At 36.8% G+C, this 21558-nt stretch overlaps 1 protein-coding gene across 1 annotated transcript in view; it reads left to right on the forward strand.

Annotated features, from left to right (window-relative positions):
* The window catches only part of Rsrc1 (arginine and serine rich coiled-coil 1), a 322919-nt gene that overhangs the window by 248021 nt on the left and 53340 nt on the right, over positions 1 to 21558 (forward strand). Inside the window, exon 7 of the mRNA XM_036189598.1 lies at positions 15567 to 15635. Within this exon, the coding sequence (XP_036045491.1) occupies positions 15567 to 15635 (69 nt within the window). The remainder of the gene's footprint in view (positions 1 to 15566; positions 15636 to 21558) is intronic.

Below are 21558 nucleotides of genomic sequence, written 5' to 3' on the forward strand. Positions count from 1 at the left end.
AATTACTATATCTAAATATTAACATCTGTAAAGTATGTAGATAATATAGATTTTATGTAAAAGTGTTATGTAACCTTTACATTACACTTACTATGGGCTGTGTTTTGTTCTGAGTATGTGGCATATGCTATCTTATTTAATTCATATAGCAACCTTGAGGCATAAGATGAATTTATTATATTTTCAGATAATTATGACAGATTAAGATACTGGTGACTCATCCAACAGCTAGTTACAGGAAGAGCCAGAATTCAGGCATACACAACTGGCTTGCAGAATCTCCCTACTATAATGCCTCTAAGTATTTCATTATAGCCTAATTATGTTAATAAATAATGCTATTGATGTTGTATTATCTTCTCTCTGTGTGTCTGTTTCTATGTTTCTCTTGCTGTATGTGTCTGTCTGTCCATCTATTTCTGTGCCTGAAAACCTTGAGAGGTAGATATATGATACAAATATAATTCTACCAAATTCCTAGGGAAGTGTGTTATATGTTAGCAAAAATAGTATAAATAACTACTGTGTTACTATTTTGAAGCTATAAATTTTTTTCAATTACTGTACTACATTTTCTCACCAATTTCTGTTGAAAATTGAAAATGGTTTGGTAAGGATTGATGAAGTGAACATTTGTTTTACCAGGCTATGTTTTGAGGGTGCAAAAGCAAGTAAGAAAAAATGTCAGGTAATTACAATGTGATATGATGAGCTTCAAATCAAAGATGCTGTAACAGCAACAGATTCTGCCAAGAATTAGGAAATGAGTCATAAAATATGACATTTTGTTAGTGAGTAAAGTCTCCTGAACTTAGGCTACAGAAAGTTATAGAATGGTGATAAAGAGTGTGGTGTATTTACTAAATTGAAGTATGTTTTTAGTGTTCAAAGTATAAATGGTATGGGATAGTGAAATCCAAGCCTGGTTAAAGTTGACTGGAAGCAGCCGGTGAAGTATCTCATAGGTTATCTAAAGAAAATCAGGTTTTCTTAGTGGGAGGATAGGGGATGGTTTCTTTACTGGGCCAACAATCAGAACGTAAAAGTGTTCAGGTCCATACCTTTGAGAAGATAACAGAATAAACTAACTTAGGATCGGGAGATGGAGCAACACAGCCAGGCCTTCTCCAACAGGTAAATGCTGTGCTGCCATGGCTCAGTGGCAGAGTGGTCACCTGGAGGCCCTGAAATTGATCTCCAACAACACCCCAGAAATCAGTCCTAAAGTTTTAGTCCTTAAACCAGTCTCAGGGAGTCTCTCAACTCTGCTCATCTAAACCTGGCTTGTGAAAGATCCTCTTGACTTGTAGGCAGATTCATTGAGTCCTCCTGTGCATGCTGTGAAATAATGGGTTGTGTGCTGGTGTTCAAGTGATGAGTGAAGACCATCACTAAAAGTGTTTTTGAAATTTAATATTGTCTTGGCAGAATAAAAAGAAAAAAATTTATATTGTGGCCTGCTGTAGGGTGTTCTGTATGCTGTAAATGTGTTGCTCTGATTGGTTAATAAATAAAGTGCTGATTGGCCAGTAGCCAGGCAGGAAGTATAGGTGGGACAAAGAGAAAGAAGAATTCTGGGAAGTGGAAGGCTCGGGCAGGAGACGCAGCCGCCACCACTGCGATGGGAAGCAGATGTAAAGTACTGGTCAGCCATGAGCCACGTGGCAAGGTTTAGATTAATAGAAATGGGTTAATTTAAGATATAAGAACTAGATAGCAAGAAGCCTGCCATGGCCATACAGTTTGTTAGTAATATAAGCTTCTGAGTGATTGTTTTATAAGTGGGCTGCAGGACTGCGGGGGCTTGGTGGGTCCCGGAGAGGAACTCTCCAGCTACAGTGGCCATGTGATAGTTTTTTTATCTTTTGGTTTTTGTTTTTTCTGTTAACATATCCTAAAAGGAAAAAAGTTGAAAATGTCACTCACATTTTGCAGTTGGGATGACTCATAAACTTCAGATATACCTTATAAGACATGTTTAATTGACACAAAATGTGGCTTTTTGAATTCTAATTTGTCATCCCCTTTACCACAACATCCCAATTTTTTGCTAAAAGGAAGGAAGGAAGGAAGGAAGGAAGGAAGGAAGGAAGGAAGGAAGGAAGGAAGGAAGAAAGGGGAGGAAGGAAGAAAGGGGAGGAAGGAAGGAAAACGAGGTGGGGAGAGAGTCTTAGCAGAGGCTGGAGATCTGGCTAAGTGATTAATTGCTCTTGCAGAGAATCTGGATTCAGTTTCCAGCATGCACATACATAGTGGCTAACATTTGTCTGTAACTCCAGCTCCAGCAGGTTCAATGCCCTCTTCTGACCTCTGTGGGCACCAGGCACATACATGGTGCACAGACATACAAGCTAGCAAATACGCTTTAGTAAATTAAAGTAAATGTAAAAAAATACTTTCCATTTGCAGATTATTTTAATTTGGTTTATTCCAATAATGCAAGAACTCCCTTCTTCAGTACTTACTAGCCATATTTAATATGTGTCTAATTCTTAAATGTCTTCATAATTCAAGTTAATCTTCTGTTATGCCATAATAACTGATGTTAGAATCTCATGCATTTAACACTGGTTAGGTGACCTAGAACAGTCATACAACAGTCATAGTTAATCAGTTTGGTCTTAGTCAGTCCTTGTGGGAAAAAAAAGGAGCCAGAATATCTACTGATCTAGACCCCATATAACCTAACTCATAATAGGAGACAGTACTTTATTCAACAGCCAGCTCCTTGTATGAAACCTAGATCAACAATATCACCAACACCTGGAGACTAGCTTAAAATACAAAATTTCACAATGCAGTAATAAAATAGAATAATTATAACTTGTATGTATCTGATAATATTTCCTTAAAATATATAGAATAAATATTGATGAAATGCTAACAGACTGTCTGGTCCTGTCATTCAAATGGGAGGCATAATAAAGCAACAGCAAGTTAATAATTTTGTTCCCATGAACACTACAGGATCCTGAACTCAAGATTAAAGAATACACATTGTTTTCAAATACAAATTAGCCATTGATAAAAAAAAAAATTAGTGCTAGAGCTGGGCGGTGGTAGTGTACTCCTTTAATCCCAGCACTTGGGAAGCAGATGCTGGCAGATCTCTGTGAGTTCAACGCCAACCTGGTCTACAAAGCTAGTTCCAGGACAGATTCCAAAGCTACACAGAGAAATCCTGTCTCAAAAAAAAAAAAAAAAAAAAAATCTAGAAATTTAGCTCCATGGTACACATTTTATGCAACATTTACAAAGGCCCTGGATTATATCTAAAGTACAACAAAGAAAAAAAACCTACAAAATTAACCTTGTATTAGCTAATAATCCAGATCCAAATACATCAGAATTCTCATATACACTAGTTCTGCCATCGGAATAAATTAAATTGGGCTTCAGAATCAACAGGGCCAAACAATGCTGTTGTTTTCCTTTTTTTTTTTTTTTTTTTTAACAAATTTTAAGGCATCCTTCTAAGTAACTGTTGAGTTTTCAGCTGTACATAAATCCTAATGAGATAAGATATATTTTAAATTCTGTGTTTATAAATTCAATTTAGTTAACATGAGCCACAATGTACCCATGTACTTGGGCAGCTGAGGTCGGCAGATCATTTTAGATCATTTGGACAACAAAAGATTCTTGTCTCCAATTAGTTAACTGATTAATTTGAAATAAATTAAAAAGAAAAATCTTACCTACTTTGGACCTCAGTTCTGTGCCTGGACAAATTCTCCCTGGGATGATCATATATGCCGAAATTGGATATCTGGTGCCCTAAATGTTAGTCAACAAATGAACACCACTTAAAATTTCAACCAAGAAGCTAGAGGTTGTCAAAATGTAGACTGAGGTGGAAAAACACAAATGGCAACCTTTGATACTGAGCTGATGTCTTGTGCATCTAGTTTGAGAGGACAGTCTCATTGCCACAGCCCAAAAAAGTTACCACTGTGTTCTTCATTTTATTGTTCTCTTGATTCTGTTGTCATATTATGATTTTATAAAGTAATTTCCTTTTTTAAACTCCATAACATAGCGTTGAAATGAAAGAGAAACTTTGAAAGAGTAAATCTTTCCATTTCCCAATTAGAGGGACTTCTTATGTTGGATATATTTATCTATAAAATATGTAGATTTAAATATCTTTTTGTCATTAAAATAACATAATGGATGCTAAAAGCCTGTGTGCTTCCATATTTAGTGTTTTTTTAATGAAGTACATTTACTTGCTGGCAAAAAGTTGCCTATAATAGAAATCCTTTTAAATTTTCTTATGTATTTCTTATTTATTGTCAACCTAAGAATGTTCTAGGTTAATTCTGTCCATGATCAACAACTTCTTTGTATTCAGTTCTATTTGGGACTGAATTCAATTGCCTCCATCATGCCTAATTTTTTTTTAAGAAATCCTAACCTTTCTTTCCTTGTTTCATTACCATAAATGGCCACTGCTGTAGGTTAATTTACCTTACCATATGAAAGAATGAAGCATACATCCTCAACATAAGCCAGTTAAGATTGTGTGTTGATCACTTTACTGTTCCCCCTATTGTTTGGCAAACCAAATTCCACTGTTTCTAGTTCTCACACACCCTAGAGGAGAGGGAATCTCAGATTATTCCAAAACCAACTCACACCTCCAGGGTGCTAGTTTCTGTCACCTAACAAGACTGTGTTCTTTGTTTGTTTTTGTAATGTTCTTGACCATAACAGAGGCATTCCAAGTGGTAGAGTTGTGATACAAAGTGTCACGTATAAAATACAGTACATAAAAGTGAATAAAACATACTTTTAGTAGGATGAAATTAGAGCAGACCAGAGCTCTGTTGGGGAAAACCTGTGACCTTGGCAATGGAGAGCTGTAATCTATCAGAAGTATTAGCATTTTTAGAATAGATAGGCATGGTACAACACTGAAATTCAGTCTTTCTTCTCAGACTTAAAAGATGACTTTCTCAAGTTAAGGCAACAAAAATTGTGGCATACTCTTAAATACTAAATTTTTCATATTTCTATACAAAGTAGTCATCTTTAAAATATTTACTTATTAATAGCATAGCATTTCACCTCAGATTATTTCCTTTCATATTTATTTTTTGATTCCATTTATTTGTGATCCAGTTAACTTCATAATTAAACTTTAACAAAAAGTAAATAAAAACAAATTAGATTTGTCATTTCTGTGAAGTTTTTAAAAGTCACTATAGCCAGCCTTTAATCCCAGCACTCGGGATTTAATCCCAGCACTCTGTGAGTTCAAGGCCAGCCTGGTCTACTGAGTTCCAGGAAAGGTGCAAAGCTACACAGAGAAACCCTGTCTCGAAAAACCAAAAAAATAAAAATAAAAAATAAAAGTTGCTATAATAAAAATAGCAGCAGACATACTTTGGGTGACTAATTCACTCACTGATTATGTAGAAAACCTTAAGCAAATCATACTATCTCAGAAATTTGTTGAGGACTACATAAAAAAATCTCTATACCTGCAGGCTTGCCTACATGATTGTTTCCTTTTAGTTATTGAAACTATGAAAAATTATATAAATGAAACTATATTATTTTTAAGCAGCCTTTTTGGTGATAAGAACAAAGAAATCTTAGGAGAATCTGTATCACATAACTGTTGCTGTAACTGCCTGGCAGGACGGCACAGCAGGTAAAGCGCTTGGGGCACAAGACTGAAGACCCAGGTGCCGCCGGCCACCCACTAAAGGAAAAGGAGAGAGTCAGCTCAAAGTCGGCCTCTGACTGCCACGGCTGCTGCCATGACACAGTCGTGCACTCATGCTGTGCGTAGACATAAAATAATTCAAATATTTTCAAGTCTATTAGAAGGCTTTTTCTAATTTCTTGATTTCTAAATATATCATTAATTACCATTTCTGTGCTTTTATTCCTCATTTTATAATGACAGCTTACCTTTAGTTACTTTTCAAACATGATAGGGTGCTTGGAGTTACTGAAAAGAATAAGTATTACAAATAACTTCTTAGGATCTAGGATAAGATTCCTTTCAAAGGCTCCAAATCCCGTTTCCTGACATGATAAAACAGTTTTCTTGGAGTGGGGTTCTGATGGTGGCTGACCTCCTCTAGGGAAACAGCAAGACGGTGGGTTTCCACCAGGCAAAGGAACAGAGTGAGGATGCTATTCTTAGTTTCCAGATCGGCCTCTGTTTACAACAGATCTAAAACTGCCTTTCCAAGAGTGAATACCACAGTAGTACATCCAGATTGTCATTAGTAGATGACGGTTACTATGGCTGAACAGTTTTTCATTTTCTAAAAAGAATTGGAAAAAAAGATACATAAATGGTCAGGAAGCTATAGGGCATCACACATTTGAAAAAATAAAACAGGGTATCGTCTATCAACATGACTGTAGGAGAATAGCTTAAATGGTAGCTGGCTTGTTTTTATTCCGTCCTTGAAGCTGGACTACTCGGGGATTCTAGCCAAAGCAGTAGGGAGAGAATTGACATCAGTACAGCTGGGCAGACACACAGCAGCAGCTGCGTTAGCCTAGCACACCTGTGGGCTTCCTAGGTTACACGGAGCAGTTACGTAAATGTCTGTTTTCTAATGACAGAAAAGTCACCTACAAAAGAGGGGAAGGGGTACCTGAAGCCATTCTGTGTGGTCTTCAAAGCCTACTTCAGGTTCTAAGAGTTAAGAAGCAATCCAAAGACATGTGGCACAGGATCAGATAGTACAAGAAAAGGCTCTTCTTAGAAACCATTATAAAGTACCCAAAAGGGAATTTGCTGCAAATGCAAACATCTCAAGTCAGTGAGCACTATTAATAAGGTACTCAGACATTTATATTTTCACACCAGTGCTTTAAAAAAAAAAACAGAAAATAATTATAATTCTGTAATTTATTTTTATCACATCACCAAATTCACAACTTTCAACATCAATTTCTTTTTATATTTAGCAAATTTACTCAGTATTTCCTTTCCTATACTTGGAGGGAGATGATATTCCAACCAGAGTTGGATGGTCTTTAAACATGCAAAGCCAGTAGCTGTGAACATATGAAAACCGTAAGGGATTTGACATATCTAGTGAGTTTTAGGCTATCTGCAGATGATTCTACGTTCCTCTGCTGATGCACAGACACCCTGTCAGAACAGAAGTGATTGCAGACACCTGCCTTAACCCTTAATGTGAAGCTTGACAGGAAATGGACAGCTAAGTATGCCCCATCTGCCTTTGCCATTATCTCTCTCGTAAGCAGATAGCGGACAAACAACTGCCTGTGTTTAGCACTTGCGTACATACAGCCGTCGGCACCAAAGGTACTTTTGGAGATGGGGATTATTGAAGCACAACCATGTAAGCCTCAGTACTGCACTGAATAGAGTCATTGGCCCTTTGCATTAGATGAGCTATGCCATTTTGGAAATGAGGAAGAGTGTCTCAAAATTGAGGATTTTTTCACCAGACCCCGTTGCTCACAGGAGTTAGCACAATACCTTTAGGAGAAACTGAAGGCATGGTTTATGATGCCGTCATCAATGGTTGAAAGGAATACGCTTGTGCTAATAGTTCTTACAGAGGAAGCTGCCTTGGTTTTCTGTGTGTGTGTGCGTGTGTGTGTGTGTGTGTGTGTGTGTGTGTGTGTGTGTGTGTGCACGTGTGTGAGAGTAAAGTGTACTTAGATAAAAGCTTCTCCATAATCAGTAACATGCATTAAACAATTAATTATTGTCTAATTTTGTCTACTATTTTTTTTCAGACTAGTATAAATAGGTAGGAAGTAATCTGTAAAGAACATTAAGCTAGAATTTACAGGTTCTATCTGTATCATGGTCACTCTGACCTTATACAAATCATTTTTCTTGGGCCCATTTGTTCAATAAAATTCACAAATGATAACTGATATGGAGAAAATATTCATACTTAGAATTCCTTGGGAATGACAGTTGTTAGTTTATGTCTGTCTCTTACGTTGATGTTATAAAATATACAACAGTATTTAAACTGAATAAACATGAGCCATTCATAGTAGATGCACTGGAAAGAATAAAAATATCAGGAAATTTTCTCAAATGTATTTTGATGACTAATCAAGCCGTGCTGGCTAGCTTTATATTAACTTGAGACAACCTATAGTTATCTGAGAGGAGGGAACCCCGATTGAGAAAATGCCTCCGTAAGATCAAGCTGTAGTGATTTTCTTAGTGATTGATGAGAGAGGGCCCAGCCCACTGTAGGTGATGCCACCACCTACATCCCAGAGCGTAGTGGTCCTGGACTGTATGAGAAAGCAGGCTGAACAAGCCTTGGGAAGCAAACCAGTAAGCAACACACCCTCAGAATGGCCTCTGCATCAGCTCCTGCCTCCAGGTTCCTGTCCTGTTTGAGTTTCTGTCCTGACTTCCTTCAATAAGAGACTACAATATGGAAATGTAAGCAACTTGCTTTTTGGTTGCAGTGTTTCTACAGCAATAGAAACCCTAATTAAGACACCAGTAAAACCTATACATGTGTGAAAGAATGGAATAAATGATTGTGGGTATCTGTGGTGTCATGTTTACACATTTTCCTAATGTGTCATCCTGTCTTGAAATGTTTTTCTGCAGCTGTATCTATGAAGTAACCTAGGGTCTTAATCATATGGTGTTAACATAAGAAGCATTAGAAATTAAATAAACTGAAAGAAAGAAAAGTATAGATGGAAGGAAAAGAAGGAAAATATTTTAAAATTTACTAGATGCTTTTATTTATAGTTCATTAGAAAATTTGTTAATAACAAAATGTATTAGTACATCACAAAATTTCTTCAATATCTTGAATATATTATTCTTTACAATATGAGTAGAAACTTAGACTCCATATGTATTGCTAAGTAAAGGTGATATAATAAGATTGAAAGAGGACGTGTAGCCAGCGAGAAGGAAGTCCTGCCTTCCACATTCTTGTTAACCAAGTAAACTAGTACTTTTCCACGCCTGGCTCCTATTCTCACTCTATAAATTTGCCTATTTACCCATATACTCTGTCTTGTTTATTAATCTGGATCATTCAATTTATTTTAATTTAAGATCTTTCTACATCAATACTTACTTTTTAATTTTTGGTAAATTTGAAGTATTTCATACTACACTATAAATTATTTAGCTCCTTCCAAATTTAGATTGTTCACTTCCTTTTGTTTTCTTTGCAGAGAAGCATATGGCCTTTATCCACATTAAATGTGCATGCACATTTCTGTAGATCATTGTTCTCCAGGAGACTTGCTGTGTGAATGCCATGTAAACTTTCAGTTTTGTCATGTGAGACAGTGAACCCCTAAACCTGTGGCACCACTTTATAATCTGTGCCAGCCAAGGAGAGATTTGATTTGCTCTGCCATTAATTTTAGAGTTTAGTCTTCTTTAATTTTTAAAGAATTATTTTATGTGTATGAGTGTTTTCTTGTGTGTATGCATGTGCACTTCTCATGTTCTGGAGCATGCAGAGTCCAGAAGAGGATACCAGATCCTTTGGATCTGGAGGTGCAGTTTTGAGCTAATATTTGAGTGCTGGGGACCAAACCTCAGTCTTCTGATAAAGCTACATTTACTCTTAACCAGTGAGCCATCTCTCTAGCACATGGTCTTGTTATTTTTTTAATTGCATTTCATTGGGTAGTAGTAATCCCAAGAACATTTTTTTAGGTTAAACTTACCCTTTGACAACTTCATACTTGTGTAGAATACATTGGCTGCATTCACCCATCACCCTGTCTTGTTTTCACCCTTGTGAACCTCTGCACCCCAAGTCCCTTTCTCACATTCATGTCTTTTTATTTCGTTTTGTGACCCCCTGTGCTAAGTGACAACAATCCCTGTCTATGACCACAGGTGTAGACGATATTGAAGTACAGTGAGTTCACAGTAGAAACATAACTAAAGAGAACCAAGCACATCTTTTTTGGTCTGGATTTTGCCTGTTTGTGTTCCTTGAAAGTCTAGTTTTACCATAAAAACTATCTAGCTGGGAACCATTTCAAATGGAACTTTTTTTCCTAAGTTTTTCAGGTTCTCGTTGTTTGGGTTTTGTTGTTGTTGTTGTTGTTGTTTTGTAAAAAGTATTGGTCTCTCGGTTCCCCAGGAAAGAGCTGTGTAGTATATGTTTATGTCATGTCTATGTTCTGTGTGCTGCCTTTTAAACATGCATCTGTGTCTCTAGTTGTCACTTAACTCTTTTGGATCAGACTTTCCAAAGACTGACTTATTTTCTCAATTCTTTGAATAATTCTTTTGGTTTTGTTAATTATATCTTTTAGAGTGCTTCTCTATTTACTTTACAACTTCTGACTCTTCTCTTTTGTAATTCCCTCACCCATTTTGTTTGAATTGATATGGTTTCTAACAAGAAATCATTCATCTTTTTGCCTAAAAGTTGACTTAGAGGATTAAAACGTAACTTTGAGTGGAGACCTGAGGGGTCAGGGTTGCAGAGTTAGTTTCTGCCTTGTAATTCCCCATTCTATTTCAATTTCCTCAGAGAATATGATGTCTGTGATTTCCGTCTGGAATAACTTGAGGAGTTCAATTAGACACAAACCTAGCTTTTTCCTTCTTTGTAGATAATCTTCTTCTCCCAGGCATTCTTGGGTACTACTTGACTATCTCAGTATTCTAGATATTTCATAATTTTATAACAACTTTTTAAAATAAATCTAGTTTTAATTTTCCTTCTTTCACAAGCTGACCATCCTTTGTGCCTTTCAGAAGTTCTGGAGAAAGCGATAGTCTTTATTCTCCATTTCCTCTTTCCTCTTAGTAAATGCAAAGGCATTTCTTCTGTGCCTCTGACTCTATGGCCCTGGAAAGCACATTTAATGATGCCAGGCTTCAGCTTCTTAACCTGTAAAATGAGTGTAGCAGTATGGCAAACATCTCATAGAGCTGGTTTAATAATTAAGTAAAACATGCACAAATATGTAAGCACAGAGGTGCATTGTAAGCATTCAGCAAACATTAACTTTAATCATGATGATCATTCTGTTTCCACTACACTGAGTGAAATTTTCATAGATAAAATCTAGTGTGCTCATTTAGTCTTCAACTCTGCTCATTCCACTCTTGAGTTCATAATGGAGTTTTGTTTTCGTGGTCAAATATAGTTTTAAGGTACAGTCGGTATTATCTCAGATTCTAAGGATGCTATCTATGTACTCTGATTCAAAACATTGTTTTCTTTATTAACTCTGATTGCAAGGCTTTGTTATTGTAGAATATTGTTGTTTATATTGCTCGTGTTTTCTCTGTTTCATGCGACTGATTTTTCTCAAATATGTGGTGATTCTAGGTTGGCTGTTCATCATTCTGTTTCACAGCCCCCATAATCCTGACATTTCACCTCATTATAACCTGTCTTCATTTTTTTCCTGTCAGTGGCAAGATGTGTTGTTGATAAGGACAAACCAGTAGCTTATCATTCCTTTTAAGGGTCAGTAATAGCCAGCGCTTGCCTCACAGGCCCCAGCACCTCTGCATTCACTGTTATTGCCTGTGGGCAAATCCTGCCTGTATCCTTATACACATACAGGGGAGGTACCATTGCTCAGCTGTTCCGGTCATAATTTCCATCTTGACATTTGCCCCAGGCCTGACTAGTGTGATTGGTATCCACTGACTAAAACCTCCCTAAAACTTCTTCATAGTATTCTGAATATGATCAACTGCAATATCCTCATCATTTTCTTTGTATCTATTCCCATCTGTTTCCCATTTGTCTTGTTTTAAGAACTCCTCAACATTTCTGGTACATTTGTGGTGGTACAATATCAAAGACCTAAGTACATATGCAAACGAACTTCTAGATGAAGATTGATGGACTTCTGGGGAAAAATTCTCTAGAAATATCATTATAGCTCTTTTTGGAAGTATGGTATGAGTTGATACCCCGTTAGTCTTTTCTAATTCTTGATGTTATTAAGTATTTATAAAATACTTCTTAAAATCATTTAAAATGTGATCTATGAAAACTATTTTAATGATCTAAAAAGCCGTAGTCGTAATGAAGTTTTATAAAATTTGTAGGGATGAGAATAAACACTGATACTTGCTGTGAACAACGCATACTATTAATAAACAATGCCCCGCCGTGTCCCCCTACCCTGTGTTACCTCTTCTGTTCCTCTGCCCCCGTCACTCTAGTAAAACAGCCTCTCATGAGTTCTGGTCGGAAAGATTTCATTTCTCGAGGAAAAATATAATATCTCTATTTCATTTCAAAGTACTTTTTCTTCATTTTTTGTGGAACTGTTCATTGAACACCTAATATGTTAAGGAGGCTTGGGTCATCTGCTGTGACAATGTGAGCATGACAGCTGCCAAGCAGCACATTTATGTTTTGTGTTTGTGCCACACAGTGGTGCAAGTCATAAAGAAAACCCTGCTCTGTGCAGGAATTCAGTGACCCAGATTCATTGTATTTGGGGTTGGTCTTCTTTAGGACCGCAGTTCATCCAGTAGTTGGGGAAAGAAAGTGACGATTACAGCATCATCTTCTCTCCCTTTCTGTCCTTGCTTTTGGATCTTCATGACTTTGGCAGAGGAATGACATGGCAAGAAGTTGCTTGCCAGACCCATCTGAAGGCTGTTGATTGGGGAGGATTTTATAGGAGAGAGTAGTATTTCAGCTAAAACTTCAGCTACAGTTTTCTCAGCAAGAAAACAAATGGGTACCCAGCAAGAATAAAGATGGAGTGTAACACAAGGCCCAAGAAGGCCAAATTCCAGATCCCTGGTGAGGAGGGAGGAATGTGTAAAGATCAGACAAGAAGGTAGTTTATAAGTGATGGCTATGCTTTGGAGTAGATGGCACTGCAGAGTCCAAAGATGATGGTAAATCACAAGACTAGCTCTGACTACCTGTGCCTCGGTCTCAAAATTTGTGACACATCTAGTAGTATTTAGAGGCATCATCTGTAAAATGGAATTTCTACCTTCAGACAATACAGATTTTTCAGGTAGATTAAATTACATATGAATGACTAGAGAAGTTCGGCTTCTTTCCACATTTACATTATAATAGCATAAAGCTGTTTGGGGCAGTGGTACTTAGCTGGGTATGGTGGCACAGGCCTTTAATCCCAGCACTCAGGAGGCAGAGGCGGGCGATCTCTGTGAGTTCCAGGACTGCCAGGTCTGTTACACAGAGAAAGCCTGTCTCAGGGGCAGGAGGAGGGGGAGATAACATTACACACTCCCCTAATAGTCAAAGAGGAGTTTATGCTGATGGTTCATTTCAAATGTATATCCTCTCTGAGTGAATTCATTCATATTCCTTGTGGAGGACATAGTCATTACTGATAAAATTTTCAGATGTGGACTTTTAAGATTATCCATGTTAATTGGAGTAATAAGCAGTTGTGAGCTGCCATTTGGGTGCTGGGAAACGAACCTGGGTCTTCTGCAAGAGCAGAAAGTGCTCATAACTGCTGATCTAACTCTCCAGCACCCTAACTAAACTTTTTATAATTAAGTTAAGCCAGGTTCTGTCCAGGAGTTTAAAATAAAGTAACAAATACTAAGGGAAAAAAAAAAGATTATCTGTGTTATTTCAACAAAATTCAAAGGATTTTTTTTTATTTATATGCATCTACAAATTCTTAAGAATCCTGATTAAGCCAGGCAGTGGTGGCGCACGCCTGTAATCCCAGCACTCTGGAGGCAGAGGCAGGTGGATCTCTGTGAGTTTGAGGCCAGCCTGGTCTACAAAGCGAGTTCCAGGACAGACTCCAAAACTACAGAGAAACTCTGTCTCGAAAAACCAAAAAAAAAAAAAAAAAAAAAAAAAAATCCCTGACAGTATGAAGATGAATTACATAAAATATTTAGTCACAGCACCGGGGCCATTTTCAGTTTTTAAAAAAAAACATACAAAACAATATTCCAATGAATTGTCCATGTATAGCAACAAATCAGTAAGAAGGGACAAACCAGCATGGTCAAATAGATAAATCAGATTTAGGCAGGCTACTTTATTGAATTTAAATTGTGCCCAGTTGGCCCAAGAGTTATATATAAGCAATCCATCTTACGTTGTTAATGGAGGCTCTTGAAATGCACCTGATGTTTGCATTATTAAATTTCAGTCTAATGAGCTCTGCTAATACATATTGAAGATGGTTGTAAGGAGTAGAATGTGAATCTGAGCGGGATAATTTGAAAGAAACATAAGCCGAGTATTTTACATGACTCAAGGGGTATATCTACAATTACACATATAACCAAAATTGAATTTAAATGGAATTTCTATTATCCTTGTCCTTCTACCAGGGTGAATAAAGTGTAAATGAAGTAAAAGTCTTTAGGCTTACTGTACTGCTGGTTTGTTTTTATTATCTAATTTAGTAGATTTTTGCAATGATGTAAAATGACATAAGGTTTTAATGTTTCATGACTTTAAACACAGTCTAAGTGTACATAAAAGCTTAGAAATGGAAACAGATGTCCATGTCATTAGATATAGCACTTCATAACACCATTATGTGAGTTTTATACCTTAAGAAAAAGTGTCAGTATTGATGGTAAAGAAAATCAAACCTTGAAGAAAAATTAGTTTTCTATGATACATGAATTTTCCTTAAATTTCTTCTTTAAGTCAAATTGTATAGGTCTAAACATACATTAATTTTGCAAAGAAAATGTATTTGCAGCAACAACTGCAGTATATTTTTAAAGTCAGAGTTTCTAGTTGCTGTTATCATTGTGATAAAGGCTGATCCAAAGTTTAATCTGGCACAGTCTGGTTCTTTTCTTTTGACGAGGCAATACTTTTTTAACTTAATATTTCATCAACTCTAATGCTGTTAGAGACTTATTTTCGCTTAGTTCACTCATCAGGCAGTGAGACGGCAATAAAGGAGAATCGCTCCTTTGAGACGTTAATGCTTCGGAATAAATGATGTGCTAGAACAGAGATTTAATTAATTTACAGAGTATATTGATAGTCCCTTGTTACTGTGCTGTGTATTTTTAATCTTCTTTAACATCTGTAGTAAAGGGTTTGAAAAACCCCTGCAGTTGAGCAACTAGTAGATAATTAAGTAATAAGGGAAGAGGTTCTAGAGAGAAAAAAGGTCCTTTTTAGCAAATGCTGTCATAACAGAAATGAAGCTCTCCTATGATGTGCATGAAAGAGAGAGGGAGAGAGAGATTCCACCTAATCTGATACTGCAACACAGATACTGCAAGTTTCTTAGAGATCAGAATTGAATCCTCTAGACTTTAAAACATATATGTTCCACTGATAAATCAGCTGGCTTTTAATAACCAACTATTTTCCCCATTCTTATATCATGATTTAACCTCACATTGCTCAACTTCATTTTCTTTTTGTACAGAGAGTAACTTGAACTAAGACTTGGTGATTGTAAATATTCTAGAAATAAATTCTAAATGAAGAATACAAATAAATATGTATTTGTAATTCACAGCTGCCATCTTTCTTTCTTTTGAAAACCTCACAGAAATAAATATTAAATTTCTGTTTCCTTTCCTATTCTCATTTACAAGGTATGCATAAAATAAATGCAGAAATTTTGTTGTTTTCTTGCAGCAAAAGCTGATGAAGCATTAAAAGCCAAAGAAAGGAATGAAGAAGAAGCAAAGAGAAGAAAAGAGGAAGGTAAAAACATGTGATTCTTTTGCCCCCTATGAAGTAACTATTTGGCACAGTGTTTGTATTCTCTGGATAGGCCATAGAATATGGTCTAATATCAACCAAACCAAACTAGTAGAAACTCATGAACTTTAGACCAACAGCTATGGATCCTCCATGGGACTGGTCTAGGCCCTCTGCATGAGTGAGACAGTTGTGTAGCTTGATCTGCTTAAGGGGCTCCCTGGCAGTGGGATCAGGATCTATCCCTGGTGCATGAGCTGGCTATGAACACCTTGCACAGCCTTGAAGCAGGGGGAGCGGCTTGGACCTGCCTCAATTGAGTGTACCAGGCTATGTTGACTTCCCATGGGAGGCCTTACCTTGTTGGAGGAGGAAATGGGAGGTGGGGTGTGAGATAGGGCTGGGGGTGAGAGGAGGGAAGAGAGGGGGATCTGTGGTTGGTATGTAAAACAAATTAAAAAATCTTAATTTAAAAAAAAAAAGAATATGGTCTAATGCCTTCACAGGGCTTCATGCCATTTCATGATTGTAAACTAAGTTATGGCATTACACTATAGTCATTGCCTGGCACAAATGTTTGCTAGCAGAGATTAGTTCTAAAGCATCCTATGGGGCCAGTGAGATGACTCCGTGGCAAAGAACACTTTCCCCCATGCCTGACCACCTGAGCTTCATACTTGTGATCCACAGAGTAGAAGGAAAGGACAAACTCCTGAACATTGTCCTCTGACTGTCACATTAGCACTGTAGCAAGCGTGTTCACACACACTCTTACACAAACACTTAGAACACATTATGATTCTTTCAGTTTCTCAGAAGCTCGTAAGAGGAAATATGTACTGAGAAGTTGAAAGACTGGCAACATGTTGAGTGCCAATTTTGGCTTTGTGTATTAAGTAAATTACTCTAATTCAAACACATTTTTTACAATAACAACCAGGGACTTTAAAAAAAAAGTGTGTTTTTCATCTCTGGTTAGAATCTGAGATCCAGCAAAACCATGAATGTTTGAGTTTGGGAGTTTAAAATGCTAACAGCAGCACCCCAATCAGATCAAGTCCCCAGTGTCAACCTATAGGAAAGGTCTGTAGGCTTCAGTGCAGAATTCTACAAAGACACATATTCAAACTAAATTCACATATACAAAGGTATGTATCTTATTCTTACCTGATTTGACCTGCAGAAATCCTGACTGTATGCTCTTATCTGTGATCAACTAATAGTATAACACCCTGAAAAAATGAACCATTAGCAAATTCTCTTCTTTTGGCCTTATAAAGTATACATCTTGGCATTTGCAGTTCAGTGCATTCTCTGATTTCACTGATGTTTGTGGTGGGCCTGTAGAACCAGTAGATAGAGCACTGGATATACAATAGTCTCAGGGATCTGAAGTACTGTATGGCTTTAGATCAATATAGCCAATTGATAAAACTAACCTTATAAAATATGTAGTTCTGTCTGTTGCAAGTAGAACATGTTACAGTCCACCAATATTTGTAGTAATTTTATCCCGATCACATCATTTAGATCTTAATCAATTTGTAAAAAATAAGAAATGCTAGTAGTTGTTGGTTTTAACGTTGTTATTGAATGTAATATGAAAAAAATAATATGAACTCTTAGCCCCAAACAAGAAAAATTTTAATGCTTTCAAATCCTGCATTTTGAAATAATAACCAATATGATATTTCTAATAATCTCTTTATCATAAATTAGTTATAAATTTCCTTCAAAAGATACTTTAAGATATTTTAATATCTGCAGGTATAGAGCATTATACTGCAATTCTATTTACAATACTTTTGAACTTCCATTAACTAAGTCCTTATCTGTGGTACATAGTGTCTTTTCTACTACAGTGCCTAAGAACTGTTGAAAAATCCCAGCCTTGCAACATTACTGTTTTAATTGCTTTTTCCCAACTCTATTATGCTAAGTAAGCATACACTACAGGATTGTAGATGACCTAGTATCATAATGCCTCACATATAATAGAAATCTTGAATTATTATATGAACAAATGGTTGCATGATGGCCAATTGCCTTTTGTTCTTTTAAGTCCAGACCTAAATGCTTTATTTTGAGCTTACACTGGGTTTTAAATAATCACATTGAAAGTGTTTGCCAACTCCGCTATGTCCTTTCTCCAAGACAAGACTTTACCTGTTACACAGCTGCTCTAACGAATTACAGTCAGGCAACATGAAGTTAAATAACAGGAAACGCTACCAGTATTTGCGATATGGTTTTATCTTTACTTAAGTTCCCTGAATTTCCTGCGCATAAAAAAACTGGAAAATAATACATTGTAGAAGAAAAATTCAGCTAATTAACCTATATGACACTGATTCTAAAATATGAAAGGCACATATTTTATTTATGAAGTTCCTTGTGCTAGTTTTGTATAGGTAAATTAGTCACTTTTAGATTCTTTGTTATTGGTTGCTTCCAAATTTTTTTCTTGTGGATTATATTGAATTCTATTAAATTAACCTTTCCCTGAAAATGATTAATGTATAAGCTACATTTATTTTATTTCACATAATTAGTCTAGCTGCAAATTAAAACTTGAGATCCATTGGTATGAACTTCTGTATCTGAAAGGATAATAATCCTTCATTTCAGATCTAGACGCCACTAGTAATTCACTCTGTCACATCATCTATACAATTCATATCTTAATTTCTCAGCAGGCTGATATGCAGCACAGGGTTGAAAGCATTGTTCAAATGTAGATAAATATTGTCTATCTGGCTTCCTTTATCCACTCTCTGTTATCTCAACAAAGCTATTGTATTAGCATAGCAAAAGCTGGACCTTGCAATTTCACTTTGACTATTATGCAGTCCTTTCCTTTGAGTGTTCTTAAATCAGTAGCATATTATGCTTGAAAGTATTCTGTCCCAGATCAGAGTCAGGCTGTATACCAACATTTGTCCAAGGTAACTGTTCTACCGTGCAGCCCTCCACCTGGCACTCTTCCGATGGCCCTTCCACTCAGCTCAGTTGGTTCTCCACTGACTGATGTCCCTAGCACATGTTGATGGGCCTTCATTCATAAGCCACTTACTAACCCGTTTCACTCTACTAGACTTAGATAAAGATACGTCTTTTAGTAAAAGTAAATAGTTAATTCAAAGTTTAGTTCTAAATTTTGCCTCCTTAAAGTTATGCACTTTTTCCAACTTCAGATTGTATTTCAGTAAATGAATATTAAATTTTTCAGTTCAATTTTCTTTTTTTGACTTAAAGAATATCTTACTTTGGCTCTTCTTTTCTCTGTATATGTTCAGAAATATTCTGTCTATCCGTGCTCAGTTTTTAAAATAGTCTTGACATGTAGCTCAGACTGGCCTGAAAGTTACTAATATAGCTCAGGCTGCCCTTACACTCAAGATCTCCCCACATCATTCTCTAAGGGTTGAGATTATATATATATAAAACAACATGTCCATCTTTCTTAGTATACTTTTAAAGTAGATAATTGAAAATAATTTTAACTTCTAGAATGCTGTGATACAACTGCTTGGGTTATCCAAATGTTATTTTTATATTTGATTTAGTATTCATGTAAGGGTGCTAATTATGTTTTAATGTATTTATAAGCATAATGGTCTTTCATTTGCATTTTATTTATCTCTAATGAATTTATTTGGTATAAATATAGTGGCTTTTGCATACTTTCCCCCCTTATGTTTATTCAAAAATGTCTATTTATTAGGCTTTTTTCTTTCTTTCTTTTTTTTTTACTTGAAATATTTTTGTTTCCAAAAACTCAGTCAGCTTATGCTAAGTTATTCATGGAACTGGTGAACAGTGAAAATATGAACATAATATGAGGCAGTTCTAACAAAGACTGAAGACAAACTGCAGGTCTTGTTTATTTAAGTTAGAACTCAAGTCTTTTGTCACAGTTGATTGATAAGAAATGAAGTAAATTAGCCTTAATTTCCTCTTTCCTCCCTTCCTCTCCAATAATCCTCTAGTCAAGGTGAGATTCTGAACAATTGGCACTAAAGGGAAAGGTAGATCCAGCAGGGTCTTAAGTATTTGACACAGTTGAACTCCAGTGAGCCTCACAAACTCTGAGTTCTGTGCTGTTGTATTATTTCTGGAATGTGCGGAGGACTGCCACAAGACACAGAGCTTACTCACTGTCTGTAAAGGGGGGCAGTGGTGACGATTCTGAAACTGTCACACTTCACAGGCCGCACTCTTCGTGTTCAGAAGTGGTACAGTTGAGGGTATGGGGAGATGGCTGACTGGAGAAGGACACTTCCTGTAAAAGCTCGAGGAGGAGTCCAGATCCCCAGCACCCGCGTAAAAGCCAAGTGTGGCTGTGCCTCCTGAGAGCCCAACTTTGGGGGACAGAGACAAAGGGATCCCAGCACTCCTACCTGCCAGCCTAGACTAGGCAGCAAGCTTCAGGTTCAGAGAGACCCTGTCTTATTTGTAAGACGGTAAGTGGGAGTCACCCAACATCCTTCTCTGGCTTCAGCAACCATGTACATGAAAACATGATCTCGTACATGGAAACATGTTCTCGTACATGTACGCATACCCCACATAGAGAGACTGTGGCTTCATTCTTCCTTCCTCTATGCTTTGTCTTCCTCTCTGAATCTTGCATTCCACTTCCTAAGCATCTCTGTGTTAGAGTGTCCTTGTCCTTATGTACAGCTGTTCCCATATTGCATTTTGTCGTTTAAGTTTCTGGAAGTCCCAGATGAAGTAGTCCAAACATAGGCATAGTGTTTTCACAGAGTATGGGTCTTTTCCCATCATCTTTATCTGCTTTTCTCTCATAGACTGGCCAGTCTGTGTGAACACTTTGAATGTCCCACCTGCCTCCAGTATTTCAGGACTTGTACTAGGACCAGACTTAAGCGTCTCATTTCTCAGATCCCCTTCTGAGAGATTTTGCCCATCCCAGGGCTTTATGCTTCGCAGTCTTACTATATTCAGAAGAACTCTTCCCCTCTTCCCCTCTACTGTGATTCACCACCCAAAATCCAGGGAAAAGGGAGTTCTTACATATCCTTAAGAGAAGGTTAGAGTAACTGTAATAGAAAGCCCAGAAGCTAGACTTGGTCACGCATGCCTGTCTTCCCAGCAATTGTGGGGGTAGAAGCAGAAGGATCAAAAGAACAAGGCCAACCTTGGCTACACAGTGAGTCTGAGACTATCTGAGCTATATGAGATCTGTTTAACTCTGTAAAGAATGTCTAACTAACTGCGGTAACTGATACCTTTAGGAGTCACTGTTTATTCAGTTGGCATATTCATGTGAGGTTAGACAGAACTGGAAAGACTGCCCTCAGTGGCCTCAATTCTGAATTGGCTACATATTGTGATGGGCTGTGATAGCTGAGATTTAAGCCCTCAAGAGAACTTCCCCACTTTGACTTACCATATAAGGTAGTTCCACTATGGGATTTAAAATGTCTCCTTAGGAAAGTTGTGTTTCCTCTATGTCAGATGTGACATTCCTGTATGTTTTATAATGCAGTATATTTAAAATGTCAATAATTGTCTTGTTAGTACATTAGCAGTAATGTGTTATATTCTTAAGAAGAAAATCTACTTAACCTGAATACATTGCTGTATGATATATTTTTTCTTGAGTCATTATTTAGTCAAACATCACTGCAGACCACCTGGTCCTTTATCAAAGCATCTGTCTTAGTTCCCTCAGCAGTGAGTGATTTGTCCTTTATAGTCCCCTTGATGCCATGTCTGCAACAATGGGGTTGTGAATTCTTGTTAGCCTTTCTCTTACTTTGTCTGTGTTATACAGCGTAGCATTAACTATGGTCAATGTGTGCTAATTAATTTTTATTTTTTAACAAAGAGATAAACCTTTCTTGTTTGCTTTTTTTAATAGTACTGTACTTCTTTTGAGGATATAGTCATTGCACATAGT

The sequence above is a fragment of the Onychomys torridus genome, chromosome 6, assembly GCF_903995425.1.
Source record: "Onychomys torridus chromosome 6, mOncTor1.1, whole genome shotgun sequence".
NCBI classification, from domain to species: domain Eukaryota; kingdom Metazoa; phylum Chordata; class Mammalia; order Rodentia; family Cricetidae; genus Onychomys; species Onychomys torridus.